Genomic DNA, 23,489 nt, shown 5'->3' on the forward strand with positions numbered 1-23,489 from the left:
GGTGAGGAGCTTTGGAGCGTCACATGAACATTCTTGGATTTACAGCGCAATGTATGTATGTAAGATGTCTTGGTGTCATTGTAGCTTGGTCTAACAAAGGCAGCAGAATATGATGTTGTGAAACACACCAACAGTGGCCTCTTTTACTTTAGTCTTTATGAAACTTTTGTGTTTTTTAATTTTCAACATTTAAGCTAGACTTACTAAAGTGCTTTAAAAGCAGTTTTACAGAACATGGACAGACCCCTGATTAGCGTGTTGTACACTTTGTTGGCTGCACACACTTTTTTAATATATACTATGAAATGGAAGGAAAACACTAATATGTTAAAATAGAAAATTGTCTGCCGTTTTAGAAAGTTAAATTGTGATGTTGTTCTTGAGTGAAACTTCCAGTAAGTGTTTAGCAATACACAAATGTGAAAAGTACATTTAAAAGAAATTGCCCATGCTATTTAGGGGTATTACATATGTTCTGCAGAAATGTTTATTCCCTTGACTATTAAATAGAAATTATGATGACATTTCCATTTGGAAATGCAGATGTCAGCTGCATACTCTGAATTGTCAGCGATAATGTTAGCTCTGCTAATAATAATAATACAATCTGTACTTGTTCAATACCAATAAAGTTGCTAAAAGACAGTTGTGACATGTTCTTCTCTGGGTTAATAAATCATGCATTCCAGTTGGCCATGCATAACTTGCTTTTAATATGCAACAAATCAGTTAAGACTTTATTTTATTTTTTGGGAACATAGAGAATTTGTAGAACTGATGGTTCCCCCATTCCATAAAATAAAGGACAATAAAAGCAATTCCACTTGTATGGGGAAACTCATGAGGCTGTGATCAGGGGACAACTTGTCAGCATAGGATCCTACGCTAAAAGGGTTCGAATTTATCCCTAGAATCAATAATAGCAAAAACTAGTTGATTTATAGGACAGATCAAAGGAATGCTTCCTGAAATTCCACCACTCACTATACAATATTGCTCCTACCCCCCTGATCTGCACAAACACTTAGGTTTCCAATTAAAACCTGAGGATGGGGCGAGACTTTGGACATGGATATAACACAGGAGGAAGCAGAAGAGACTGGGACCAGATGGCCTCACCATTACTTACTACAAGATATTCCAACTCCGTACTCCATACCTTAGAAGCACATTAAACTCTCTAGCCCAGGGACAAAAACTACCCCCACAATCACAAGAGGCCCATATCACAGCCAAAGCCTGGCAATGGTCCAGAGCTATGCTCCAGCTTTAAATACATTCCACTGCTAAATGGGGATAAATCTTGGCCAAGTGGTTAGAGAGCAACCTTCCTGACACAGTGGGGAGAGAACAGGACGGATTGATCCCAGGCTGATAAAGGTCCTTAATGTGATCCACCGGGCGAAACTTTGGGATACACCAGTGATTATTCTTTCCACCAATGCCAAGAAGGCTTTCGAAAAGGTCAGCTGGACTTTTCTCTTTACAACTCTCAGGCACATAGGGATCGGACCTCATATGCTTAGCCTTATACCACACTCCTTCTGCTCGTATTAGAGTCATGGCCTCTAACCCTGTCAAACTGGAACTAGGCAGGGTTATTCCCTGTTACCACTTATATTTTTGATTCCCCTCCAGCCCTTGGCAAATGCCTTAGGACAGCCTCAGTGTTTGAGGGGATCAGGGCCAGAATGAACCACCACAAACTGGTGGCCTTTGCAGGCGATCTGCTCATGATCGTTACACACCTTGACGCCTCATTGCCTGCCATCTAAACAAATCAGAATTTCAAAATATCTGCTTACCTCTGGACCAGGTGGCATGCCTCCAAGAGTTACACCCATTTAAATGGGCTGAACTAACAAACTTAAGTATTTGTGAGTGTTCCTATGCCCAGACCTGAACTCTCTCTCAATCTCAATTCGGTTAAGATCTACCCTGAATGATCATGCAGGCGCTGGAGATGTTCAGAAGCCACTGGTACACACATTTGCATCTAATGTAGCTGCCCTGGAGTAACAAAATATTGGGAAATGATAATCAAAGTTCTGCGGCACACTTCCGCAGTGTGTCCCCAGCAGCAGTCCTACTCCACCACACACCCATGGCAATAAGAGATCATTAGTTATCCACCTGCTTAATGCGGCCAAAGCTTTAATACCTATACATTGGAGGCAGAACTCTATCCCACTTTCAGGGAATGGGCAGAGATGGCGGATGAGATTAGGACCATTGAAAATATCACCCACACATAGAGAAGAAACTGTGCCGCTAATGAGCTGAAATGGCTCCGCTGGGCACAGTTGCTGAGCTTGAGCCAATTGCGGGAGGCAATGCTTACTTGACCGTAGGGGCTGTCTGAAAGTTTCTAAAACATGCACACTGCACCCCATGAGGAGAAGGACAGCCACACTCCCCGCATATAGTTTCCAGGCGAGCCACAGGCAAACACGTAAACAAAACAAATCTAAAAGGAAAACCCCATATGCAAGGCAGCATGCTAGGTTTATTTACTTGATTGTTTAGCTTTTTTTTTTGTACGGCCCCACGGTTGTAATATGCTAAAGTAGCATGGCAGCCTACGGTTGCAAGACCTCAACATTAACATATCCAACTATGTAACAGTACTTGGCTCTGAAAACAGATGCCAAATCTAAGTGTTATCCTTTTACTATGACACTTCAGATTATGGGAAACGGCTGTCATCTACTGGAATTAAATAAAAAGATACTGAACAAAAACAATCCCACTGAAAGATATGTTTTAAATGGTGCCTTTTTTATAGATTTTTTTTTTTATTTTTTTTTTTACATGTTTGGTTGCTTTGTGGTTGACTTATTGTAGTTTTATAATAATAGAGATCAAATGGCTTTACCTAGTCTTGTAGAAAAAAAACAACCCGATGATAATTTTGGGCATCTTGTCTCTCAGTCCTGTATTTGTGGAAGAATACAGCTGGTAATTAGAGTCCTTTGGGTTTGTTTTCCTTTGTTACTCCATGTTTGAGTTGGAGCCTGTGCCATTGCTCCTACCTTCTTCCCCCATAGTATCTCTAGCACCCTGTGTCATTGTTACCTTGTTTTATGATTTGTGGAGGGTTCTTTACCCTTCTTTTGGGTTTCCCAGTGGCCTGTGCCATTAGCCAGTGTCGGGTCCCAAAATGTCCTGTGCTTTGTTTGCAATTCTTAGGCTTCTTTGCAATTCAGGAACTGTCTTTGCTATGTTTGTTCCTGTTCTCAGTTATTGATTAATAAATCATTAATGAACTCCTGATTAAAACAACAAGTAAACAGTGTGGTTTAATCTACCCTTTCCTAAATTGGTTTTTAAAACTTAATTTCGAAAACAAGCAGAATGCCAGAGATATTGCCAGCAGCCTGACTGATTTTAATTTAGCTATATCTTGCAGTATATTTGAGAACATTGTCATGCAGCCTTTTTTTTATTTTTAAATGACAGAGAATAATTTGTGCTCGGATCGTGTGAAGCATGTGTGTATGTAAATGTTTATTGCGGGCAAGTGACAGTTTTGCTGAACTCTGTGCTGGAGACAGGTGTTTTTAAGGTATCATGGGTCAACCCCAAAGCAAATTGAGTTTATGACAGGCTTTGTGTATTTCTCATTTAAAGAAGTCAACACTGTGGCAGGGAATACACAAAGCAACCAAATGAATTATGTACTTATAAGCCAACAGTGATATACCCAAATACATCCGATATAACAGAGAATAGAAAGTTTGTAAAAGCTGACATTCAGACAGAAATACAGCTGCAAATGTTTGTTTGGTTGAACCCAGACCAATATCTTTCTTTAGTATTATTAATTACATGGCTGATTGCTTTGTGATAGACTGATCATTGTCTTTTATATTCTGTATTAAGGGTCCTGAATGGGAAATACTGTGTTTTATTTCATGGTGGGGGGAATTTGCAAATTTGTTAGAGTAGTAGGGATATTTATGCATGCTCAAAACTCAGAATTATATTATTCCTTGAAATAATCTGTTTAGTTTTTGTTTTATGTGTTAAGATCTGTGCCCACTTATATTTTTCCTCAGTGAAAGTTGTTTAAGACGTCTCTTGTATAAGCACCTTCTCAAAAGCGAAACCTATCTTCTAAGTGCCCTGAAAGCTTTTCAGCATATACTACTTTATTCTCAAAGTATTTTATGGAATTTGTTCTGAGTCTTACGTATATGAAAAATCCATGAGAACATCAAGTTACATCTGATCCTGTCTTCAGGATGTACTTTATGCTTTAAAGACAGTCTGTATGGTTGCAATTTCCTCTCACAGGTGTGGGGACACACATGCTCTTTCCATCCTAATGAAAAGTTGAATTTCCCTCTACCACTATAAGACAATGTAGCTTCCTTACTAACAACATGGGGTAATGTCTGTCTCAGAAAGTTGCATAGATGTGATGTTTCAGTGCTTCACTACCCTTGATCATTTGAGAAGCTAGTTCTCACAAACTGGGATGCCCCTTGGCATTCAGAACACAATATCTGATAGCATCAGAAGTAGCGTGTGAAGTAACTGGTGCACAGTGTATAGATCAGTATAAATAATTAGCTGCGAACGGTGTCAAAGGATACTTAAGAAGCATATTGTTACAGAAATAGCAAAATAATTCTGCATGTGATACTGTTTTTTTGTTTTGTTTATACACAGTGCTTTTGTACACATCCGCAGGGTACCTAGACTATGAACTTCGGTAGCTTTATTTGGGCAGAAAGGACATTTAAGACCAAATGAACATAACGGCTATATGGTGAAGCCTTCATCCTTACTTAAAACATTACAGGATCAATGCTTTTTTCTAAGTGCTGTACTATTCCCTGTCTGCCTTATGTCTTGCTTGTGTGTGCTGCCTGCTGCCGTAACTTTTACATGAGAAGCACATGATTTCCGCCGTGCGTTACAGATTTGTTTGTGTCACGTCATGACTCGGAGATGTTTAGTCTTTTATATTAACACTGCCTGATGGAGATTAGGGTGGGTTTTTATAGATCTGTTCTGCCTTTCCAGCAAGAGTCGGAGCCTGTCTTTGCTCCCATGGGATCAGCATTCCTAGATTAATAATTTAGGCTTTCCCTCCAAGTGCTGACTTTTAACATGATCCTCCATGACAAGGGCTAACCTTGAAGGTTATATAGCCTATTGTTCCATGCTATACCCTTCTGTTCTTCAAAATGAGGCAAGTGGCAAGCATCCAATAGATTTATTTTTTCTGTTTAATCTGTTAAATGTCATTGAAAACACAGATGAAATGTATTTTATTTTTATATACAGTATATATGAGGCTAATCAGGACAGATGCCTTTCTTTTCTAGGGTCAACCTGTTGGAGAATGTGATTTCAACATCCGGCTGGCTTGCATTGAAAAAGAAATTATATTTCCCAGGCATGAGAAAATGAAAACAGGACTAATCGACAAAGCACAAGAGCCATTTAGTGTCCGGAACAAGCCATTCTTTGATATCCATGCTGCAAGAAAGGTACAGATTTAAACTACGCATTAAAAGTAATGACTGTTTAGTGGACTTGCAACTGATGTAATGTGTTAAATCACTGTTGCATGCTGAAAATGCTTTGCATTATAATTCAAGATATGTACACTCGCCTTCCGAAGCATTCAAGTGAACGTTGTTTTGCTTTTAGTTTTCAAAGTATGATAAGTCCCGTTAAGGGCGTTTACAGCTGTCCTTGAGTGGTGAGCTGGCTATTGTACCTCTTTCCTGGGCTTTCTTTAAAGGCTGTCTAATGCAGCAGACATTTGCTCAATGTAGGTCCATGTATAAAGAGGATATAGAGACAAGAAAGGTGATCATTGTTAACCTTAATTGCATATACCTACCTAGGATCCCTTACAGTAGAACTACGAGATTTCTGTTGGAAAAGAAAATCATCTGGCTTGTCTGGTGGATGTTACTGAGTGTTTAATATTACCTATACACAAAAGAGCAGGCCTTAATAGGGACTATTAACCCTATCTGAATTTAACAATACACAATATAGTAAAAATATATATATATAAAGTTTTTTTTTGCTATATTTTGTAATGTTAAATTCAGATAGGACTGTCTTCTTTAGTTCTACCTACATTTTAGACAACTGTTTAAAAGTATTTCCAAGCTTTTGGAGGTTTCAGCCCTCTGGTATAATCGATAAACTCAGACAAGAATACAACAGATTTTTGCATATTTGGTTGGACTATTTATATTGTAGATAGGAATAGGATGAAGAATTTGTAACCTTTTTTTTTGGTTCTTTGTACAAAATCTCTCCCAAAAATTAAGTTGCCTTGCCATTTTAAGTAGGAAGGTTATGTAAGTGCTACGATCTCTCTCTTTTACCCAGTGGTTTATTAACATAGGGTGCAGCACCCAAGGAGCTGTCTCAGTTTTCAGAACCGCACATCTCTTGCAAGAAGTGTAGAGATATATCATCACATTCCGCTGCTCAGCAAAGAAACGCAGGACATTAGGTACTATGGAGGCTATGATTGGTGGGAGATTGATCTTCGCAATAGGCTCATTCAGTAAGCAACGTACCAAGGAGCTGTATGAATATGCAAGTGAGAATTATGAAAAACGTTAAGTTCACAAATTCATCCAGTATACTTTCATCGCTACCCATTTCAACAGTGTTTCCCCCATTTCTTGTCGTCGGCATCTTGTGGCAGTTCTTGAAATGTGCATATGTTGTTTAACCATATAAAAATTGTTCTTTTTAATGCATGGATTCTAAGTAAATGTACTACTGCACCTTTAAACAGCTTTCTTTGGAAAGCTTGATACGTTACTGCTTCCTAATATCTCAAATTCAAGCCAACAATATTAGCAATCTGGCCTTGTCAGACAAATCCATTTTTAATATTTCTAATTTCACAGACCAGTGGCTCTGGTGAGGGGATGAAAAAAGTTTGGGAAGTTTAATTGTATGAAAATGAACAAGAAGAAGTAAAAAAAAAATCTTACCTTAGCCATACTGCAGTATCTTGTTTTTTTCCTTCACGTTTGACATCTTACTTTTTAGAAGTTGCTTGCTGTTATATAGTAATGCTAGTGATTTAGTACAATGAAAAATGCACTTATCCTAGCTCTGTAGCTCTAGATGGGAACAATTGTCTGCAGATACATGTCCTCAGTGGAGTCAATTTCAATGCAGTTGGAATGCTTCTATCATTTTTATTGATACTACATTAAGGTGAATGTAGAATCAATTGCATCATCAAGCATGAGCCTTTTGTTACATGCTTTAGACCAACATAGTCTTTTTAACTGTGTAGTTAACTCTACGTGACTCCTCTTCCGCTTTGTTAAAAGTTGGACAGAAAGGATGCAGCAGTGGTAACTGTAACAACAAGTGGATATATTCATTACACTGTAACATAAGTCTTTCTGTGATCCTTCTGTTATGCATTTGTACACAAAACAGCTGAACATGTCAGTAATTTTCGGTGTGAATCTGTGTACAGAAAACAGCAGGAATGACTTCAACTGTTACAACAGGACACTATTCCATACAGAGTTCATCAGCTACATTTTTCAGGTTACACCTTGTAACCAGGACCATTACTGTTTTCTGTGGGCATTGTGCCCAAACCTGGCGTGAAAGATTGACATGTCTCACCATAAGGTGTATTCATAAAACTGGGAAGTCAATCGTTCCTTGGCCTCATCTGAGATTGAGGATAGTCATAGGCCTATGCCAAGCTTAGTTGTACAGAATGAATAAGGGAAAAAATAAGATGACATTCAAATCTCTTGCAAACTAGTTTAGTTCCTTCTGGGATTATACATCTTTTGGACTTTTAATTGGAGGGTCAAAACCCACCTGCATTTTACGCATGCACAGATGTGTATTGTGCTGGACCACCGTGGAGGATAAACCTGTTGGGTTTGGAGCCTTATAATGCATACCCAAACACATTTAAAGTCACTTTTGCTTTGGTTATAATGGGTACCAGGGAGTCTAGCGCAATGTCCCTGGCCGTCACTGCTGCCTTCCTTATAGCTAAATACTGATACCATATCATATTTTCTTTAATCAGTATTGTATTTATGTATGGTCTGATACATATTAAACCTTTTAAGGCATTTTATACATTGCCTAGGCAGACTTGAATGTTTATTCACACTTGAAATGATTCTAGCATTGTTTTTGTAAATCATACTTTGAGAGTTTCCAGAAGAAGGAGAGTTAAAAAAAAAAAAAAAAAAAAAAAAAAAAAGATAAGCATATTCCTCGAAAGGAGTACAGAGGTGTACATTGATACAGGGCCAGCAAGGAAGAGTGGTGGTACTCCTCATCTTTGTCACCCACTTGCACCAGCGGGGAGGGGAAGATGGAGAGTACGTTTTCTACCCTCTCTGACCTCCACACACACCAGGGGGCTAAGCACACACTGCTCTCTAGAGGCAAATAAATAAGTGACTGTGGCATTTTGAATCCAGTTTGTGCAGAAGATGGTACACCCATTCCATCAGTCTCGATATGTGGGACAGTCTATGAATGAATTTATGAAAGTCCGCCCTTGGACTTCAAGCATGTTAGCAAGTATACTTAGGATGTGCATTCCTGCCATTCCACACAAACTTCAAGTCATGGTTTTTAGTGATTGAAAAAACCCTGGGGAAATACAGATCAGAATTGTTGAGAAGAAATACTATAGTATTGGCAGGACATTCATTTTAAACACCTTACCATGCCAAGAGACATGAGGCAAAATATCTACGCAGACCATTTTGAAGGAACAAAGGGTTCCCAAGAAAGTTTTCCTGGTAAAATGCACCAAGGCCCTTTGGAATTCTCACACCAGGTGTTTCAAGCTGGGTTACATCACTGGTACGGGAAGGCAGCACGGATAGCTGTGGCCTTTTCAGGGGAACGGGAGGTATCCAACACCTCAGAATTTTTAAATTTGAGAGCGAGTCTTATTCCACCAACTCACTATGTATGTTTGGAAGGGAGAACGCTGGCTGGGACACCACAAAGAGCAAATGGTCTGCATATGTCTTTTGCAGGTGCCACAGGCATGTCAACCTGTATATGACAGGATTGTCCCTTAAAGCCTGCAGAAAGGGCTCCATGTCTGTAGACGAGGAGAATCCTTTGATCCATAAACTGGGCAATATAATTTACATTTAATGCCTTGATTGTGCTGTTCCGGGCACAAAGCCTGTCTGATCTGGTTCAATAAACGGTGGAAGCACTCTCTGCAGTCTAATTGATAGTACTGTTGCAAAATTCTTCATTCCTACATTTATAAGGGACATGGGCTTGTAACTCTGACAATCCAATTGATTCTTCCCTTCCTTGAGAGTCATGATAATTGAGGCCATCACAAAATGGGTATGCAGCTTGACCCCCTCCCCCCATCTGATGGTCAAGCAGAGATACATAAGGAGTATTCGGATACCTGCCATAACATTTTATAGTATCTCAAGGGGACTTCATATTCAGGCGCTCAGCATGAAATGCCGGCACCGTGTCCAGGACAGAAGCTTGTCACTCAGGGGGCGCACCAATGCTTTTGGTGGCAGGGCGCGGAGGAAACAGAAGGGCTCTGAGCGGTTCCATGAGCGACGGCTCGGCGCCCCTCTCTCTCCTTCGCTCCCTGCCGCCAGGGTGCCATGCTCCCTGTGCACCCAGTGCGACCCTGTCCTTGGTGATAGGACGGCCACCTGGCGCCCCTGCTGCTATGGTGCCCCGTACGACTGCACACCCCAGAGGCCTGGCCAGTCAGCAACCTGGCCATGTGCCACAACTAAAGGCTTCATGTGCCCATTGTGGCACGTGTGCCATAGGTTTGCCATCTCTGGTTTAAGATCTAGATGCATTTTTATATCTAGATGCATATATCTGTTTATAAACAACTTTTTTTTTTTTTTTTTTTTACTTACATTAGAGCTGATTAAAATCCTACCTCCCTTCTGTAAACAATTTAAATGAAGTAATGTAATTCACCAGGGGCAATGCAGGGTTTTTGGGGTTTTTTTGCTTCACATTTATATAACTGTATCTCATTACAGATATTGTCCAGAGGGTTTGAAATGAACTCTTCTGTTTTTTCCCCCAAAATGCTATGTATACTGTACCTGCATTGTCTATTGGCTGAGCCAGTTTGTCATCAGAATCATCATCAGAAATGACAAATGTACTGATAATTAGCATTTTTGTCATTTAAGCATTTTATCCAAATAATAATTGTCTTAATCGAGGTGAAGGATTAAAAGAACAAATATGGCAAACTTTTATTTTTTCATAGGCTGATTAGGCAAACATTACATATAATAGGCGAAAGCATAGTTCACCTGGATAACTATAACGTGAACACTTCAATTGCAAAACAAACCCTAAACACCCCATTAACTATAACTGCCTTTAAATTAACCCCCACCTCCCCTAACTTTCAGCAGCCCAAATATTAATTTTATACTCAGATGAGTGTCATGGCCAGTTTGGCCTCGCCCCTTTCTTCCTCCCTGTCCCTCCCTGCAGTCACTGCCGATTGGCCCTGCCCCTTTCTTTTCTTGCAGGGCGGGACCGGTAAGTAGGAACTGCTGTGAGTCACAAACGGATTATAAAACGAGGGGTGTTTTTCTGAGAAAAACCCTAATTTTATAATCGATAATCAATTGAACTAATCGATAATGAAATTCGTTGGCAACGATTTTCATTATCGATTATTATCGATTTTATTGATTAGTTGTTGCAGCCCTACTCTGGTTCAATTTTCTTCAACCACCACAGCAGTATATTATTCCTAACAATGCAGCAAGGTAAGATCTCAGTGAAGTCATCCAGTGGGGTGAGATAAAACAAGACTATATAGAGGTTGGGAGATAGACAAACAGCAGGGATAACCATAAAAATACTCAATACAATCATACATTGTTTAGATATAATGATAATATAGTGGGTCTTATTTTAACATTTAAATTGGTATACATTTCTATACATTCCATGTAATTTTAATACTTTTGAATTTACAATAATGTACAAAAATAGTGTTAATCTGTTGGACAAAGAATAAAATCAGAAATCCTTTTTTTTTCTTCTTGAGCTTTTGGATAATCTTGTAAAAAAAAAACAAAAAAAAAAAGTGCTTCAATAAGAGTTTTCTGGTAACAGTGTCTAGCACACTGGGCATATAGTGCTGTGTTTTGATGTCTTTCTTACATGACCCGAACCGTCTACATGGTATGTGATAGGCCAGTGCTTCAGACTTCCTTGTAATTTACTGCAATAAAGGAAAGCCAGACTTCTCAGCTCTCATTCTGTGCAGAACAAAGTGCTGTAGAATAACTGAATGTGGTTTGACAAGTCACTTACTCACCCAGAAGCCCACATTGGTCATGTGGAAAACTACAGCAGCTCTTTCTAAGCATAATTAAAGTGGACTATCTGTCCTAAAGACAATGTCACAGTCAGAAAGGCATTCAAAACATTGTGTTTACAAGGTTTTTATATTATGTCATTGATAAATTGTACCCTAACTGGCCCTGGAATTCATTGCATATGTAGCATTTTTTTATTAAGCCTTTCTACTATCTTAAGAAACCATATCCGACTTAAGTATTGCTTTTGGTTATTCAGCTGTTTACACAAATTTTTAATAGCAATCAAAATGGTTAACTGCCAACGCCAAACTCCTTAGTAGTTGTTACGTAACCCACCTACTTTTTATACCCTCTTGAAGTTTCTCAAATTATTTTTGGCACATTGTCTTAAGAATGACTTTATACGTAACCTTTACCCTCCAGAAGAAGCACAAAAGCTACATATCATTGAAAGTTGATAGGCTTCAAACTAATACTAAGAATCAGCTTTTAGAATAATAAGTAGGACTTGATGAAGTTCAACAAACTTCACTGTCAAGGGTAAAACACATATTGAAGTTTCCACATGGTAGATATATGGTGAACATATAGCAGTTGATGACTTTCTTGTCATACTTTAACTGTACTATACCAGCTAAACAGTTGCCCATTACAAATGGCCTTTACATCCATCTTCTCACTGTAACAAAAACACTCTACTGGAAATAAAGGCCCTTCTATGCACATAATGAATTATTGGATCTGTGATGTGGCTACAAACCTCAATAGTCCCATAGCATGCCTTATAATGGTTTAAAGACTTCAATGTCCTCTCCCATGGGGGGGTGTTGTGTTATTATAGAACATCCAGCCCTCCTTGAGGCACCCACTTCACATTGTCTTCTCTTAGATGTTGCATTTTCCTATTTTGTAAAAATATTGTGTAGCTACATTTTCCAACGATGTGATCCAACTAAAGGTTCTATTTTATACGGTAGAACAAGTAAACTCTATAACTTTTCAACAGTTTGGGATACGGCCTAACACCGACACTTCATGCTTTTCTATTTGTAACGGGGTGTTCCTTTGATTTCTTGGATGCATGTACTGTCTTAGTATCAGCATCTTTATTTTATTTGAATACAGGTGTTATAATTGTAATTTATTGACATTAAATGAATTCTGCTGCGTCCAAGTCTGTTTAATTTTGTTAATTGAGCCATAATTGAGTATAACTGTGTTCAGTAGTTCCCTGGGCTCTCGACCAGTTAGTCTGTTAAAGACAGCATCCAAAGTCACGTCAGCATTTTATTCGGCCACAGAAGTGGTTTAGGGTCTGTGGGATAATTTGAGAGATTGAAATCTACTAAAAATATAGTTCCATTGTATTTACGCACTGTGAATAGAAAGATTTCCAGTACAACAAGCTAACAATAGAAAATCAATTAGTCCTTTTTGCATGTGTTTGGACAGGTCTACGTGTTTTTATTTGTCTAAAGTTGTGATCCATCTTAAAATATATTATTTATCTAAGCTTCTAAATAGATTATAAATATATATATTTTTTTTAATTCAATTGTTCTAATAGATAATCAAATGAAACTATGGTATGGGCTCATCATTAAAAAATACATAACTGAAAATCTTTCTCTTTTCCCCTTTCTCACTCTCTCCAGTCTCTTTCTCCATATCAGTCTCTCTCTCTCCCCCTGTCTTTTTTTCTGTTCTCTTTCTCTCCTTTTAATTATTTATTTTGTCAGTCACCCTTACTCTCCTTGATTTAATCGTTTGGAATCTGCCCCAGATTTTCTTGGATGTCATTCAAGGGTCAATTTACTCTTGTTCCATTTTATTGGATTCATGCGTTTCTCTGCCAGATGCCCAGATTCTATAGAAAGGAGACCGATACACAATTGCCTCAAAACGTCTTAAATAATAAATGCACATAAGAAGTAAAATTGAAAGTATGTAATTATTCATAGTGGAGGAGGCTGAAGGGAATCTGTCTAAGAACAGGGAGAGGGACACAAGGGCCAGTCCAGAGCAGACAGAAACTGGAGGGGTGGGTGAGTGCAAGGGAGAGTTGGAGGGGATGGGTCAGAACATGAGTGGGGTAGGGGCAGAAGGGACAAGCCAAAACACTTATCCTCATTGGCATTCATATTTGTTGCAGAACAGGGGCCAAGTTAAGATATTTCACAAGTCTTACATAAATATTTAACATTTTATTTGATAGACAAGCAATGCATTATTTTTTATAAGATAATTTATTTATTGTGTCTATTATGGTATGTGTACAATTTGTTTGTATCCTCCAAGAAAATGATCAGTTTGATATCTTTGTCACTCCCTTGTTTTTTCTTTCATTCATAAATGTAATATATTCTCATTAATTATTTATACAAAGGGCACATATTTCAACAGTTAACTTCCATTTCGGGCAGAGTTCAACCTTAAATCATATTGAAGCAGAAAATTCAATTTGTAAATGAAACCAAGAAAAAGCAGAAGAAAAAATAAATTTAGAAATCAATATTCTCTGGCTAACACTCCAAGTCCCGTTGGCTCCTTTGCCCCTTTACCCCTCATAACTAACACGCATTGACACATGCTCTCGCAGACACATAATTAAACACACACGCTCATGCTAATACATGTATACAGATACATTAATCCTAATACTGTCACACACACTCATTCTAGCACACACACACTTGCACATATCCTCTAACATGCATACATACTCCCTTCTCTAACATGCATACATACTCCCTCCTAGTAAAATGCAAATAGGATTGGAGTGTTTCTTTAACTTTGAATCTTTTAAGGGTATAAAAATGCATTTAATTGCTATTTACATTGGTTTAGCAGAATGTAGCAGTGTCTGTTATTGATAGGTGGGCATGTTGAAGGGCTGAAGCTGAGAGGTAAAGCGAAGGATGGTTGATGGTAAATGACACAGAACATACATATCTGCTTTGTTGTTACAGAATTTCAGTAGTTATTCAACCTTGAATCGTAAACAAATGTATGTTTTAATATGACCCGCATGTGAAATGGAAACATTAAAAGTGCTATATAATGTGGATGGAAGCATTGATTTAGTGATCCTTTGTCCACAAGGTATGGTCTATTTTATCTTCTTTGTATTTCTTTTAACATAGGTGAGTGCATATAGTTACAGTGTCAAGTGGAGGGGAGCATTTTGGTTGTGCTCAATAGAAATATATAAAAACAAACAAAAAACAAGCAAATTCCTCCTACATAAACTGTATTTGGAGAGAGGAAAAAATAAAATAAAGCAGTCTCTAAAGCTTTAAGGCTGTTCCTTTGACGGTGAACGAGATACACTTTGTCACAAGCCTGTAATTCATGTTTGCTGGGTAACATAATGTGGTTGGATTTGGCGAAATGGAAAGTGTCTGATTCTATTCATTACAACCTGAAATTGCTGCACTCCCTTAGGCAAGACGCTCAACTTGTCCAGTGCCTTCCTTTCAGGCTGCAGCAATTAGGTGACATCAATAATGTATTAACAGCCGTTGCCATTTTAATGACTGTAAAGACTTTAGGATTTAATACTGCAAAGGTGTTTTAATTCAACAGCAAGTGAAATTAACATTGTGGCCTCTGTTAACAATCTGTTACTATAAAGGCCATTTATTAATTGCAGATAAAAAAAAATCTTCACTTGGTATTACTTTCCCTTGATTTAGGAAACAGAGAATGCTAGCTACAGTTATTCACAGAAATGCAGCTAAGTGTTGTAATCCAGGTTGGGCTATGTGGACAGTTCTGTGTTAGATGAGATTGCTGAATGTAAAGTGACCCTTGTACCCCCCCCCCAATGGCTATAACATAGAAACATAGAATTTGAGAGCAGATAAGAACTATTTGTCCGATCTAGTTTGCTCATTTTTCCTGATGTAAAGACCTTCTGACCTTTATGCCTAAAATTCCCTTACTGTATTTGCTTCCACTTCTGCTAGGATGCTGTTCCACTTATCTACATATCTCTCTCATTAAAATAAAACTTCCTTAAATCGGGGCCCAACAAACCCTGGGCACCAGGTCACCATGGTGTCTAGAAACCCCTTCCTGTGCCCAGGGTTTTGTGGGACAAGTGGGTAAAAACCAACCAGGGGCTACCATTGTGAAATGTTTGTGATAATGGGCAATGAGTCTTATATGTCGCTGTGGGGGAGTTTTGCCACATTGGACAGTTCCAAATGAACTCACTTTTTAAGGTCCTGCCACAGCATCTCGAATCAGATTCAAGTCAGGACTGTAACTTAGCCATTCCAAAACATTACGTTTGTTTATTTTGAGCCATTCAGAGGTAAACATGCTTGTGTGCTTCAGGTCATTGGCCTGGTGTATAACCCAACTGTGATTGAGCTTAAGTTACAGAATTGTTTTCTGGTAGAGCAGAATTCATGGTTCTTTCAATTATGACAAGTCCCCCAGGTCCTGAAGCAGCAAAGGAGCCCCAGACCATCACAATACCGCCACTGCTGTTTGACTGCTAGGATGGTGTTCTTATTGTGAAATACCGTTAGCTTGAGGGGTGGAGGTACTCAGAATGTTTTCTTTGGCAAATATAAGACATGCCTTTGTGTTCTTTCTGGTTAGCAATGGTTTTCACCTTGAAAGCCCTGGCACACCGTTTTTGTGCCAGGGCTGGCTCGTTATCCCAATCCAGGCCACCTCTTAAGGGAATATCTGGTACTCTTTTTAGGCATGCGCAGTGTTAATTACTGCTGTCCAAATATGTCAGGCCTTTTTGGCAGACGTAAAATGTATGTGATAGCTTCTTCGAAGATCCCATAGATCTATTGTGAAAATATTTTAGATGCTTACCAGTTTTACATTTCAGAGTATATTTAAGTCTCAGGAGAAAAAAGGATTTGATCCATATTTTGATATGTGTTTTGCAAAAAGCACTTCATAAAGCCATCACAAAGACAGATTAGATATTTTAAGTTAAATAACTAGGATTGCTGGAATTTGAAATGAAACAGATCGTTGACTCGAATAATGAAATTCAAGATTAAGTTGTTTTCCAAATCCTAAACTCTGGAAATGAATATATTTAAAATCCATCATCGGTGTATTAAATATGCAATTATTGCAGTGTGTGTTTGCCTCCAAATTCTAGATAAAAGCAACATTGCTGCAAAATTATTTTGTCAGAATAATTTCTTAAATCAATCAATGACAGTCTGCTTCTGGATTGATTTTTTTCTACATCTGTAAATTTCCCTTCTCATGTCACTATTGTGTATGTAAGTTTGAGCTTATACCGCTTATATTGACACTTCATACATGACAAACGCATTGAATTATGTCAAACGTAATCGAGAGCTGTTTCTTTTTTTAATGATCTATATATAAAAAACAAACCAGGCACCTAAAGTGCCAGAAATAGTTCAATAGTTTTTCCGCCAGCTGTGTGTGAAATTTCTGACGTTGTTGAAAATGTAGTTTATGTTCTTATTGGCATAGAATGGTACTGCCCTACATTTAATAATTCATTGAAAGATGAAATTCTTTATTACAGCGTTTAATGAACATATTCAGAGAACTCTTTTGCCTCTAGGTTTCTCAGTTTATTGAGGTGCCTAAAAGGTCATACTCCAAGTGGCAAGGTGTCATCTTCTATAGCTTTCCTTGAGGAGCACGACCGGACCATTTTCCGCCATGTCTGGCTGTTCTATGCCCCATTTCAATAGTTATGAGCTCTTTAATATATTTATACAATCATAATGGTATGTGCCTCCTATTTGCATATATCAGCAGCTAATGTTTTGAATTGCAAACAGAAATAGGAACTCAAGCAATGTAACTAATGATTAGTGATGAAAGCTCTTCCATTGGGAAACAATATGAACCAGACATTTAATTGTATTAAAAGAAAAAAACTACCGTATTTGCTCGATTATAAGACGAGGTTTTTTTCAGAGCAAATGCTCTGAAAAATACCCCTCGTCTTCTAATCGGGGTCGTCTTCTAATCAGAGCTCAAATAGAGGTCTGATTATGAGACTAAGATCCAGATCCCCCGCACCGCTGCAGGGGACCTGGATCCTCCTGTCTCCCCCCCCCCCCCCATTTAACACCCCACACACACTTACCGGTGCTTCCTGCTGTATTGCCGTGGCAGCGGGTTGACGTCTACGCGACCCGCGTACACAACGTCCGCTGCAGCCGGAAGGAGGTGTGGCTAGCAGCGGGGGTTGTCTGCGTCCGTCGCGGATACCTTCCCCGACTGTCAGAGATCAGAGTTCCCCGCACCGGTGCGGGGAACTCTGATCTCTGACAGCCGGGGAAGGTATCCGCGACGGATGCAGACAAGCCCCGCTGCTAGCCACACCTCCTTCCGGCTGCAGCGGAAGGAGACGTGCTGCCCCGGCAATACAGCAGGAAATTGGAAGCACTGGTAAGTGTGTGTGTGTGTGTGTTAAATGGGGGCATAGGGCATTTCTGGAATGCCTTATACCCCTATATGCCACTCTGGCACTTAGGGGGTTAAAAGGCATATTATGGGGCAGAGTGGCATATAGGGAGGTATAAGGCATTTCAGGAGGCAGAGTGGCGTTAAGGGGGAATTTAATAGAGCACTCTGCCTCCTGAAATGCCTTATACCTCCCTATATGCCACTCTGCCCCATAATATGCCTTTTAACCCCCTAAATGCCAGAGTGGCATATAGGGGTATAAGGCATTTCTGGAGGCAGAGTGCTCTATACAATGCCTTTTAACTCCCTTAATGCCACTCTGCCTCCTGGAATGCCTTATACCTCCCTATATGCCACTCTGCCCCATAATATGCATTTTAACCCCCTAAATGCCAGAATGAGATATAGGGGTATAAGGCATTTCTGGAGGCAGAGTGGCACATAGGGGGTCAAAAGGCATACCATGGGGCACAGTGGCATATAGAGGGTTAAAAGGCATATCATGGGCCACAGTGCCATATCATGGGCCACAGTGCCATATTGGTGTGGCAAGCCTGGGGGCAGATGTGCGTAACTGGGGGACAGGTTGGAAAATACAAACAAAAAAAATATTTTTCTCAATCATAGCTTTTATTTAAAAAAATAGTTTACATGAATTAACATTTACTGGTAAAACTTTTTTCCTTTAGGGTCGTCTTATAGTCATGCTTTTTCTTTTTTTCCTAAGTTAATATTCAGATTTTGGGGGGTCGTCTTATAATCAGGGTCGTCTTATAATCGAGCAAATACAGTATGTTCCACCCAACTAACAAATAATGATTGTAATGCATCTGGACAAACTTCTTGATTATGAAGAAAACAGGTGTTGCATAGATCCATAGTGATTTATACCCTTATACCAACCTTCCACATCTAACAAGCAAGTTTCATTATAAGAGCAACCAATGGAGAGGGATCCCTGTGCATATAATAATGAATATTTGTTCTGTCAATACAATCCTATCTAAAATAAGCTTTCACAGAAACACAAGTAAAGCTATCGTATGTTTGCTGTATTTCCGAGCGTTACGGTCATCCCTTTCAAAGTGGCAAATAATGTGAAATTTTGGATTTGCCAAATTGTCAAGTAGTGTCTGTCTGTTAGAATTCTGCATAGGCATCCATCTGTGTAGTAAGCTTATCATTTGAGTGTAAGAAACAAAAGGTTATGGGTAATATCTATTCATATGTGCTCTAGGTTATGTTTTTTATATCATATCTATTCAGACAATTCTCTTTTCTACGCAGACATTTATCTAGGGCGACTGATGCTGTGATCCATGTATTGTGATGTTGTGGTCTGTGTGTGGTTCACAGGTCTGCAGTGTATGTACCCAGTAGTACTGGAAAGTATTTATTAGGGCTGCAACTAACGAATATTTTCGATTAGTTGGCTGATTCTTTTTTCGATTAATCAGATTAAAAAAACAATATGCAAATGTTTCGTTTATTTAAAATGAAAACGTATAATTTACATTAAGATGTGTCATTAACACTGGCGTAATAATTAAAGCTATATTTTAAAGGAACCCAAACACACAGACAGCCTCCACTTCCGTTGTGGCTTCCATGACGGAAGTCGCACCGGAAGGTCACATGACAGCGGCGTTCAGTAATAGAAGCCCCAGCGGAAGTGGAGGGTAGAAATGAAGGATGTCTGCACGTTTTGCACAGACCCTCACCGGCTGACAGAGGGGAGAATCCAGGTCCCCTGCAGCTCTGCGGGGGATCTGAGATTCTATTGTTATAATCCGATCTCTGTTTGAGGTTGGATTATAGAAGGAGCGGAGTTTTTCACAGCATTTGCTCTCAAAAAACTAATTTTATCAATTGCTAAAAATCGGTTCAACTAATCAATAATGAAAATTGTTGACAGCGATTTTCATAATCGATTATTATCAATTTTATCGATTCGTTGTTGCAGCCCTAGTATTTATACCCTTTATCCCTTTCATTACAATTTGCATAGATAAAGCAGTGTTAACCTATGTTTTTAAAGCAGAACTTGATAAATTTAGCACAGTCTGAACACTTTCCATTTATATTCAGGATAAAAAAAACACATTGTGAGACCTATTAGTATGCTCCAAATTAAACTTGTCTAAAATTAATGGTAAGTCTACAAAACATTAGAATTAACTTCTAGTTTGGTGATCCTGGGTGCAAAATTTAGGATGAGACTGTGAACAGTAACATTTTCTGTAAGTAGTTTTTGCCCTGTGAAAAAATGTATGCTGTCAGGTTTACAGAAACTACACAGCCAAAAAGCCCTTATTTTTTTCTTGCTAGTTTTTAATTACGTTGTTCTTTTTCACACCGTGGTATCTTACAGTGCCCCCAAGCACACGGCTGCAATTATGGGCATCTTAATATAAGTAAATTATTTCCAATCTAATTATTAGCCCTCAGCTGGAGGGACAGGGAAAATGTCATGTTTTATAGAATTATGAATGCCTTTTCAGATATTGCCATTGTAATGATCATCAACCAGAAGATAAGTATTTAAAGTTAGCTTTTATCTTGTATTGACAATGGAACACTGTAAAATGAATGACCAAAATGTAGATTCAGGCGGTTTGGTCTCTGTTTAAGAAGGTCCTCTTTTTAGGCATGCTATCTGTAATATAGAAAACACATGTCAGTATTCTCATTTTAGTCTAAGATAAAGTTTCCCATTAAGAGATTCTCTGATGGACACAAATTGCTCAGTCAGTATATAACTTGTACCAGACACTCTCCTATAGTTCAACAAGAAACTGTGTTTTAATACAATATATATTGTATTGAGTTAACTGGGATTTGTATACATTTTGCCTAAAACCCCTTACTTATAATATCCTATATTTATATGACAAGCTGGTTGTTTCTATTTAAAGGTAAATTGGCCCCCAAAACTACTGTAAGTAACCAAAGCTCGTTATTATAGACTAGATTTTTCCTCGACCCAACATTTACTTCTAGGTTGAACTCTGTTACTTCATTTGCTGAAGACTTGCGTGTTTTACTTGGAGCCTCTGAGTTCAATGCCATTTCTCCAGGTCGGTATCTTTTGTCTCTGGGCAGAGAAGTACAATTTTATCATGCCCACCCCCTTGACTAGGTTCCACCCGTGTCCCGGCCTTTCAAAGTGGAAACATAGATTGCTACAGCAGAAGAGAACCAATGAGCTCATTTAGTCTGCCCATATAGAAAGACTTATTTATTCTTTAGGATAACTTTATGCAGGTTATTCTTGAAATCCTTTACAGGGTCAACACACACATCTACTATCCATCCTTTCAATTTGAATGTCCTTAGTCTAACCGGGGCCAGCTCTGTCCTCTTATGATAACCACATGTTATCCATGCCTTCCATAAGGAGCAGGAGAGGGCGACTTCTGCAGCGCCATCCCTGAGTAGTTCCCATGTATGTTCACCAGAGTAGTGACCTATGCAGGTGGCTACAGAGCCTGAGTATAGACCAAGCTAGGGCCAGTACCTCTGTCGTGTTTGAAGCTGAATGGGACTTTGTTGTTCAGCATTTACCACTTGTCCCAATTTGCCCTTTATAGGTATGGCCTTTTGTAACAAGGAAGTGCTGACTTATGTTTGTTTTTGCAACTTGAATGGAAGCTTTTCTTTTGCCCAGAATATAGCAATTTAAAAAGTCATACCATCATATAAAAAGTCATTTCTGCGGTTTTAACGGCAAACAGGTTATTGGATGAGGGAAAACAAGATGCAAGTGATCAAGACAACATAATACTACTGCTTTTGTGCAGAGGGTTTATGAATGCTGTGTAATAATAATAAAACTTTTACAAGTCACCTCTGCTGTTTATCAGTTTTTGTTGTCTGCAAAGGGGTAATTCTTGTGTATGTTCAAGAAAACTCAATTTACACCTTTATGAGACAACCAGCTGGCTAATTATTCATTTTCTTGCTTCAAGTAAAACAAAATCACACCTGAACGACAAAAAAACTTTCATCACCATTAATTACAGCATCCAAACAACTCACACAATGAAAAAGAGATATTTTTCCCCAGTGATTTTTTCCTGCATCCTCTCAATGTTATTACAGTTGTGTAATTTATCCTAGAAATTATATGTGATGGCTGACAGTGCTCGTTTTTCATAGGAATTGCCGTAGGGTGATGATGGCTTATATACACGTGATTATGCCTTTTCAGGTGCTTCACATTTCCAAGGCCTTGCATTTAGCCTTATTGTTGTTCAAAAACGCAACGGGTTTATTTAACCTTTTACTTAACATTTGGAAGATCTGAACACCGAGTATCCTGTGTTTCAGATCATATCCACATAAAGGATGAATGGATATTATCCACAGTATTAACCTGCTGCCATTTTCAAATGAAAAGCAAGTGGTTCAGATTTTAAACATATTTTATACATACATTTTGTTGTAACATAAGCACTCTCTCACTCTTAGTCAATGTTTTTTGTTTTTTTTACTACATCTAATATTTTTTAAGATGAGTTCATCCTCTTGGAGGTATGTAAGGAAAACCCTTTGGCAGGGGTAAGAAGCAATACGCAATGCATATGAATATTGAAACAGATGGGATTTAGCCTTATTTCAGTGATTCTGATTCGATGAATGTTTAGCATCAGATTCTACAGACAGAAGTTCATTGTCACATAATTATGTGCCTTGATGATTTTTTTCCAGTTTCCAAAGATTTTTTGTACTTACAGGAAAATCAGGCAGTAGAACTGCATACATCAACCTTTAGTTCTTGTGGTTTGATGGTCGATTTCAGGACACTTCATGAGATGCTTAGTGAAAAACACTATTAGTTATTTTTTCTATTATACAGAAATAAAATCTGCTTTGGCTTCGTTACATCTCTGGTGCAAGCTATGGTACCAACCAACTAGCGCTCTCGTTGCTTCGATACAATCACTTAAAATATGTAAACATTGAATTGAATGGTGGTTAAGAACAATTAGGCCAATCTTGCCTGCATTGCTATATGGTGGACCTTTCATGTTTAAGTTCTGTCACGATATTACAGCCAGGAAAGCAGTTTATGTGCTTGCTAGTTCCTCTCCATTTTTTTTCAGGACTGGTCCTATGTAGTAGTTCCCAAACAGAAATTTGTGAGGGAAACATGAAGAAATAAATTGTCAGTGATATAGCAAATTTATTAACACAATGGTGATTGCCCGATTATGATTTGCTTTCCTGTTCCTTGTATTACTACTTCATTCAACTAGTACACATTTTTATTGCTACAAACAAATATGAGTATGTTTCTTTACATTTTCTTGTTCAGCTACTTTTATCTTGTTTAAACGGCATTATAACTTTAAGTGAGCTGGATGTGCGTGCGTGTGTGTGTATATTCATTCACACACACACATACAGTGGCAAGAAAAAGTGAACCTATAGGAATAAACCGGAATTTGTACATAAATGCGTCTTAAAATATGATGTGGTCTTCATCTAAGTTACAGTAATGACCAAGCACAATCTGTTTTAACTAATAACACACAACTTATTGTATTGTTCTTGTCCATATGGAATACATCATTCAAACATTCACAGTGTGGGTGGGAAAATGTATGTGAACCCCTAGGCTAAACACTTCAACGAAAGCTAATTGGAATTAGCAAACCTGGTGTCCAGTCAATGGGATTGGATGTGTGTTTTAGAGGTACT

At 38.5% G+C, this 23,489-nt stretch overlaps 1 protein-coding gene across 1 annotated transcript in view; it reads left to right on the forward strand.

Annotated features, from left to right (window-relative positions):
- The window catches only part of LOC149278774 (mRNA-capping enzyme-like), a 162,404-nt gene that overhangs the window by 59,917 nt on the left and 78,998 nt on the right, over positions 1 to 23,489 (forward strand). Inside the window, exon 11 of the mRNA XM_089501753.1 lies at positions 5,337 to 5,501. Coding sequence (XP_089357879.1) covers positions 5,337 to 5,501 — 165 coding nt within the window. The remainder of the gene's footprint in view (positions 1 to 5,336; positions 5,502 to 23,489) is intronic.

This window comes from Sceloporus occidentalis, unplaced genomic scaffold (genome assembly GCF_023333645.1).
Source record: "Sceloporus occidentalis isolate IW3139 unplaced genomic scaffold, rSceOcc1.0.p SCAF_181, whole genome shotgun sequence".
In the NCBI taxonomy this organism is placed as follows: domain Eukaryota; kingdom Metazoa; phylum Chordata; class Lepidosauria; order Squamata; family Phrynosomatidae; genus Sceloporus; species Sceloporus occidentalis.